General features: G+C 58.5%; 1 protein-coding gene across 1 annotated transcript; it reads left to right on the forward strand.

The window, feature by feature from the left end:
• Positions 1-6: 6 nt before the first annotated feature.
• SLC35E4 (solute carrier family 35, member E4) lies at positions 7-6,162 on the forward strand. Its single transcript, XM_010828779.1, has 2 exons — positions 7-317; positions 5,184-6,162. The coding sequence occupies exons 1-2, from the start codon at positions 59-61 to the stop codon at positions 5,615-5,617; spliced, it is 693 nt and encodes a 230-aa protein (XP_010827081.1). The 5' UTR covers positions 7-58; the 3' UTR covers positions 5,618-6,162.
• Positions 6,163-7,839: the final 1,677 nt, after the last annotated feature.

A 7,839-nucleotide genomic window follows, 5' to 3' on the forward strand; every position in this document is an offset into this window, starting at 1 on the left:
CTTGCCCGGGCAGACCCGCCGCCAGGTGTTGCTGCTCAGCCTCACCTTCGGCGCCTCGATGGCTTGCGGCAACGTGGGCCTGAGCGCCGTGCCGCTGGACCTGGCACAGCTGGCCACCACCACCACCCCGCTCATCACGCTGGCCCTGTCCGCGCTGCTGCTTGGCCGGCGCCACCACCCACTGCAGTTTGCGGCCATGGGTCCGCTCTGCCTGGGGGCCGCCTGCAGCCTGGCCGGAGAGCTCCGGACACCCCCGGCTGGCTGCGGTTTCCTGCTGGCGGCAACCTGCCTCCGTGGCCTCAAGTCCATTCAGCAGAGTGAGTAACCTAGGTCACTGGTTGAGGAGGTGGGGACCCGGGTGGGACTGTGGGAGTGTGGCCTGGGGAACCCTGTGAGGAGGTATGGCTGGTATCCCATTTTACTGATGACCAAACTGAGGCATGTGGCTTTGGAAGAGGCAGGAACTGAGGCTCAGAAAGGGCCAACTGCTCAGTGATTTCCAGGCCTCAAACTTAGGCTCTAGAGGCCCAGCTGGTTTTGTCCCCATTTGACGCGTAGAGGGGCTTGCGCTGGGCCATGTAAGCAGCAGAGGCAAGATTTGAACCCAGTCAGACTGTAAAGAATCTGCCTCCAATACAAGAGACCCAGGTCCAATCCCTGGGTGGGGAAGATCCCCTGGAGAAGGGCATGGCAACCCACTCCAGTATTCTTGCTTGGAGAATCCCATGGACGGAGGAGCCTGGCGGGCTACAGTCCATGGGGGTTCCAAAGAGTCGAGCACAACTGAGCGACTTTCACTTCACTCAGGCAGAGTCCGTGCTGTCCTAGGGATGTGGCATAAGACTGTGGACCCAGTTTGACAGTGGGAACTGGTGGGAGAGAAAGAGGGCAAGATGGTAAAGCAGGATTTGGAAGAGGGGCGGAGGAGTGGGGCTTGCTAAGTCTGGGAAGGGCGGTGTCTTCTGGGAACTGCAGTGTAACAGGCCCTATGCTGGGTGTTCACTTTGAGTTGTCATGGCAACCACTACTTTCATCCCCATTTTACAGATGATGGAACTGAGACCCAGAGAAATTCATGATTTGCCCAGAGTCACACAGCTCCAAAGGACCAGAATCCTGGTCCATGTGACTCTGGACCTTACCTCTGGTGGAAGGGGGCTGGGGGCTCTGGGCAGAGGGTAGAGTGGAGACTCCAAACCCAGACCCTGAGAAATCACTCTGCTGGAGGGTGGAGATCACTTTCCTGCCTGTCCTACTGAGGGTTCTTTGAGTCACAGCCCCCACCCTGTCTCTGCCCCTACTCAGGGTAGGGAGGCCTGTGTTCCAGCCACAGATGGGCTCATAATTCCTGGGTGACCTGGGGCGGATCTGGATCTTGTCTGGGCCTCAGTCTCCCTATGTGTTTGATGGAGGAGGTCAGAGTTGATAGAGTCCCAGGACTTTCTTGCTTTCCCTCCCTTGTGGCTCTGAGATTCTATGACCCAGGCCTGGAAGAGGGAAAGGGTTGCTCCAAGGGCACTGGGCTGGGGTTAGGGCAGCCTGCAGCCAGGAAAGGTTGAAGTCAGAGCTCAGGCCTGCCCTGGAATCAGGACCCAGAGGCCCTGTCCCCATCTTCCAGGGCCCTGAGGCAGGGCCAAAGCCCAGTTCTATTTTTGCCTTCAGGTTACTTGAGAGCTGGGGCCTGAGCTCTGGGCATGAGTCAGTGGGAAACTTGACCTTGTGCCCCGCCCTGAGCAGGGCCAGAAGGCTGGGAAGGCCCCAACCTAAGGCCCACACCACACCTGCTGAGGCCTAGCCTCCTCACCCGAGAAGAGCCCCGGCCAGCAGGACAGGCTGTGGCCGGCCAGGCCTCGGGCACACGGACAGGGGCTGGCAGGTGCCTGGCATCAGGCTGCTCCTCGGCTCTGCCAGCTCCCTCCTTGTCACCTGCCTGCCCCTGAGGCAGGTTGGATGCTGGCTCCGGGCTCCCACAGGGCCCTCTGCATCCCCCATCAGGACTCCATGTGCCTTGTATTGATATTATAGCCACTTGGTTACCTGTCTGCCCCTCACCAGGCAGGAGCTCCTGGAGGGCATGGCTTAGCTTTGGGGCAGCTCCATGTCCCCAGCACTTGACTTGGGGCCTGGCGCAGGGAAGGTACCACTTAAGCAGTGAATTTATTAATGGTCTGATGGAAGAATTGGTAGGCTGCTTAAGCTACTTAGCTCAGGATGCTAAGGAGAGAGCTTAGGAGGCTGGAGGTCCCACTAACAGAGATGGGAGCCCAGCACAGAGGTGGGTCAGAACAGACTGGAGGAAAGGAATGAGGTGGGTTTTGGACAAGAGGAGGTTACTACTCGCAGACTTTCCAGGAAAGTCACCAGGGCCAATTTAGACTAGAATGTGAGTGACTGACACCAGCTCCTTTCCTGATGGCAGACTCCAAGGGAGCAGAGGATGAAAGTCCAGGACGAGGAGTGCCCAGCAGCTCCCCTCCTTCCTGGGCCAGTTGCAGGCCCGGGGGGGCGCCACTCGTGGAGAGGAGTGATGCTGCCTCTCCCCTCACAGAAAGGCTGGGAGACGGGGTGCCAGCGCGCTGAGACTTGTCCTCAGCTACACACACCTGCATCAGGTTGACCCCATTCCCATCCGCTGAGCTCTCAGGCTGGTGGGGAGACACCCTCAGAAGGAACGATCACAAAGCAGGGAAGAAGGGCTAAAGCCAAGGTGGGCACAGCTGTGATTGGGATGGCTACTTCTCGGGGAGACCAGAGAAGGCTGCCTAGAGGAGGAGGCAGGCAGTGATGGTGACAGCCGAGCCCTGACTATGGGCCCATGCTGTGCCCAGCTCTTCACACGGGCAGAGCAGGAAAGGGCATTCTGGGAGCGGGACGCAAGCCCTGCCAGGGTGCGGGTGTTAGCCAGCGGGGTTGCACGTAGCGGGTCATGACAGCCACCGTGGGCAGCAGTTGCCCCTGGGCACAGGCCCTGCGCTCAGCACCTCACACGGCCCCGTGAGGGCATGCTGTTACTCTGCCCATGCTCCCGCGGGGGGACAGGCATAGAGAGAGGGTGACCTGTGTGATATCACACAGCTCGTGATGGAGCAGAGGTGGGATAAGCCCGAAGCCAACAGAACGGCGTCCAGAGGGTGTTAGTCTGCGTGTGTCTGAAATGTGGCATGTTCAGATGATGAAACGGAAATGCCTTCGGAGGAGGAGAAGTTGAAATGCGGGGTTTGGGGTAAGCAGGCAGGGGAGGGGTCGCTGAGGAGCCCGGATGACAGGTCGGTGGGGTAACTGGCTCTTTTCCTGGGCTGGAGGGGACAGTGTGTGGGGGGAGGGGGAGGGCTGGATGGATTACAGAACAGGTGCACGGGGCCGAGCGGGGAAGTTAGGGCCTGCCTGCCTGCCTCTCAGAGAGTGAAATTCGCCAAAGGTGAAGTTCACCTGCAATCCTGACCACCTGCCAGTGATTGCACCTTGAACACGTAGGCCACAGGCAGCTCGTAATGGTGCTAAATTTGGAGCAGCCGAACAGGAGGCATTCCAGTTATCTGTTCATTTCTAGAAATGCTTGACAGAAGCACTGTTGCCTAGAGAACAAAGCCAAAACATCAAAATGAAATCGAGAGACAAATGAGATTTCCTATTCTAAGCATAGCCTCTGAGTAAGCGCCTCTGTGGTTCTTTGGAAAGTGTGTGTCAGAAAACGCATAGAGGCTGAGAGAGCGCTGGGAGGGGCTGGGGAGACCTTACTCATCTCTCTCCACGAAAGCTTGGAGAAGGCACAAAACCGCTGTTGCCTCTCTGCAAGTCCTATTATTTCAGCTCAGCCCCGTGAGATTTTATGATGGGCCCTGCTTCCTTTGTGAACCGACTGGGTGGTAACGTGTACACACACAGGCACACACGGGCAAGATGCTAGGATGCCCTCTTTCCTTGCAAAGCCCCAGGTTTCCTCCGTGTCCTGGATTTGTCTTGATGAGCTCCAGCGTCCGTAGTGACAGGTGCTAACTATCTGCGGCAAACGTGAGTGACAGCGACTCTCCCTGGCGGTCCAGTGGTTGGGACTCCACCTTTCAGTGCAGGGGGTGCAGGTTCGATCCCTTGTTGGGGAACTAAGATCCCACGTGCCTCTTGGCCAGGAAATCGAAACGGAAAACAGAAGCAATATTGTAACACATTCAATAAAGACTTTAAAAATGGTCCACATTAAAAAAAAAATCTTAACAAAACAAAACACACACACGCTCACACAGTGAGTGACAGCTGGGCGCAACAATGACCTCCTTGTTGTGCCTGTCATCCCAGTGGTCACAAGTGATTGAACGTGACCTTGCTTTCAAACTCTCTCTCTTGTAACGTAAAGGCCCACATAGCTAGTACATGGCAGAGCTGGGAGTGCTGGAGCGAGCAACGTGGGAACCACACTGTGGGGCTGGGGGTGCCAGAATGGCCGAAGCCAAGAAAGCAGACTTGGGCCCCCTTGGCTCAGCACCTTCAAAGCCGGTTACGAGTCCAGGATGTTTTTCTCCAGGGCCTGGAGAACCCCTGAAGATTTTTTTTTTTTTCACATTTATTCATCAGTGGGATATCACAGATTATTGTTTCAGCTTGTGGGAGGAGTCAGTGATAACAGGCTTATTTCTCCTATCTTTTTACGCTTACTGACCGAAGCTTACCTGATAAGGGCTTTATGTACATTATTTTAATCTGCATATTTAAGGTTTTATTGGGACTTCCCAGGTGGCGCTAGTGGTAAAGAACCCGATTACCGATGCAGGGGACACGGGAGAGACTTGGGTTGGATCCCTGGGTCGGGAAGATTCCCTGGAGAAGGGCATGGCAGCCCACTCCAGTCTTCTTGCCTAGAGAATCCCACGGACAGAAGAGCCTGGCGGGTTACAGTCCATGGGGTTGCAAAGAGTCGAACACGACTGAAGCGACATAGCATGCACAAGGTTTTATTATCCTCTGACTCTGCAGGTGAGGAAACCTAGGCCTCCCGAGGTTAAGGGCCAGGTCACAGCTGGCCAGAAGCGGACCAGGTCACCACCCAGGTGGTCTGACCTTCCCGTTACAGAGCCGGAGCCCCTCGTTCCGCCGGAGGGGCTGGGGCAGGCTTCCTGGAGGTCGTGGCAGGCTGGCCTCGCAGGGGGTCGTCTGGAGCCCAGTGCTGATGGCTGTTGCCCTGGTTTCAGGTGCCCTGCTGCAGGAAGAGCAGCTGGACGCGGTGACCCTGCTGTACGCCACCTCGCTGCCCAGCTTCTGCCTGCTGGCTGGCGCCGCCCTGGTGCTGGAGGCTGGGGGGGGGCTGCCGCCCGCCCCCACCAACTGCCACCTCTGGGCCTGTGTCCTGCTCAGCTGCCTCCTGTCCGTGCTCTACAACCTGGCCAGCTTCTCCCTGCTGGCCCTCACCTCGGCCCTCACGGTCCACGTCCTGGGCAACCTCACCGTCGTGGGCAACCTCGTCCTGTCCCGGCTGCTGTTTGGCAGCCGCCTCAGCACCCTCAGCTATGTGGGCGTGGCGCTCACCCTTTCTGGAATGTTCCTTTACCACAACTGTGAGTTCGTGGCCTCCTGGGCTGCCCGCCGGGGCTTCCGGTGGAGGGACCAGCCTGGTAAGGGTCTCTGAGACCTGAGGGAGCACAGGGACCACCCGGGACTGCCCTGGCCCGAATCCAGCCTTGGCCCATGGCCACGGGAGAGCGGGCAGCCGCTGGGGCCGTCGGGGGAGACAGGTCTTCCTGCGGGGTTGCTGTGGAGGCTGCAATGGGGTCTCCTAGAGCGCCCCGGCTCCTGTCCCTGCCTGCCTCTCCTCATCACAGACCCCACTCACCGCTGGATGGTGCACCCAGGCACGGTCGCGGTGCTTGTCAGAGGACTCACGACGATTAGGGTCAAGTACTGTGCTGAAAATTGCTGGCTAAGCTTGGAAAACCTCACCAACGTTCTGACGGTGATGGTGGTGATGATGGCAATGATTCTTGGCGGTCGCACAATCCTTCCTGCAGGAAGTGGGGGAGGCAGCTAGGGGGCCCAGGGAAGAGCAGCTTTGCTACTCGGCTTACCTAGGGAGCTGGGGGTTGTCTGTGCCAACTCCAGGCAGCTGCTGTGGCCTCAGCCCTGGGCCCCCCAACGTTGGGTCTTCCGTCCTCAAATAAACTATTTTTGCTTGTATACCTGTGTCATTCCTCGGGGTAGCGGCCAAGGAAACACAGGCACACCATCCACCCACCCAGAAACAAGGACTTGCTCCCACCCTCACTGGGGCCTGGCCAGCGCCCCCATCCACCCAGACCGCTGCTCTGACCCCTCACACCATCTTCCCACAGCCTCGAGGGGAATCTCTTAAAACACATGGTTTCTGTGGCTCCACGCTGCTCGTGGGACCAGGTCAGGCCTAGCCCCATGGCCTCTCCCCTCTCCCCTCCTTTGTTGTCATTGTTCAGTCGCTAAGTTGTGTCCGACTCTTTGCGACCCCATGGGCTGCAGCAAGCCAGGCTCCTCTGTCCTCCACTACCTCCCGGAGCTTGCTCAAACTCATGTCCATTGAGTCGATGATGCCATCCAACCATCTCATCCTCTGTCGGCCCCTTCTCCTGCCCTCAATCTTTTCCATCATCAGCACCACTTTCAATCCATACCTGCTTCCATCAGGTACCCCGTGACACCCAGCTGCCCACTGGAGTCTCCACACATGCTGGTCCCTGGTCTGTGGTTCTCCTCCTACATCAGCTTCTCCCTTCTCGTGGCCAAACCCTTGCCTGGGGGTGAAAACCCAAACTGTGCAACTCTCCTCTAAAGGAAAAACCAGAAAAGAAGCCTGAGGAAGGAAAGGCCTGGGTGAGGGGCTGTGTCCAGGGCTGTGGGCGCAGAGGGCAAGGAATGGGGTGGTCCCATGGCAGGAGGAGCACTGGGGGTGGGGGGTGGAGCGTCTGGGGAACTGGCCTGACCCAGCTGCCTCACTTCCCATCCTTCCCTTGGCTTAGGCACTTAACTCCAGCCACCCACCTGTCTCCACTGCAGGCCCCCTGTTAAAAACCATAACGTCCCTGCCTGGGTTAGAGATTCTGGGGACCTAATCCCACTCTGCCCGCCTCACTGTGCCTGGGGCAGGTACCTCCCCTCTCTGAGCCTTGGTTTCCAGATCTGCAAAATGGGCTGATGATCCCCGGGGAGAGGATTTCCAGTGAGGACCTGGTGGGCAGAGCCAGGGGTGGAGAGGGGACGATGGGGCTAGTGGGCTTGGTCCCTAGCATGAGCTAGTCACCCACTCTCTCAGGCTCTAGGTACATCTTGAAAATGGGAGGATGGGAGCTTGGCCAGGCTGGGGCTGGGGTCTAGGGTGCCTGGGACTCAGAGCTAAGACTCATTCATTCCTTCATGTGGCCAGAATTTGTGGTCAGGGCTACACGGAGGGTTGGGCCCAGGCTGGGGTAGGGGCAGTGAGGGCCTGGGGAACGCCTGGCACAGGCAGGACTGGTGCAGGGCTGCCTGTCCCGGCCTCTGTGCAGGCGGGTCTAGCGGAGGGGAAGTGGGCCTCGGCTGAGTCACTGGACACCCACCCTCTGTGTGAGTCAGAGAAACCACCAGCCCAGCCCTGTCCTGGTGCAGCCTGGATACCTCTGGGCTCCACCCTGAGGCTTGGCCAGACGGGACAGAGGATGGATGGTTTCCGGCGAGCGGGCCCCATTGGTCCTCAGGACCCTTCCCCTTTCAAGGCACCTCCTGCAGCGCCCTGGGCCCCGGGGAATGCTTGGCTTCAGAGTGAGCCTCCTGTCTGATCAAAGCCAGCCCCTGGTGGGGGTGGGGGGGCAGGGGGCAGTTGGAGCCATGCTTGATCGGGGGACCACC

Source organism: Bison bison, unplaced genomic scaffold (assembly GCF_000754665.1).
Source record: "Bison bison bison isolate TAMUID 2011002044 unplaced genomic scaffold, Bison_UMD1.0 scf7180017864495, whole genome shotgun sequence".
Taxonomy (NCBI): Eukaryota; Metazoa; Chordata; class Mammalia; order Artiodactyla; family Bovidae; genus Bison; species Bison bison.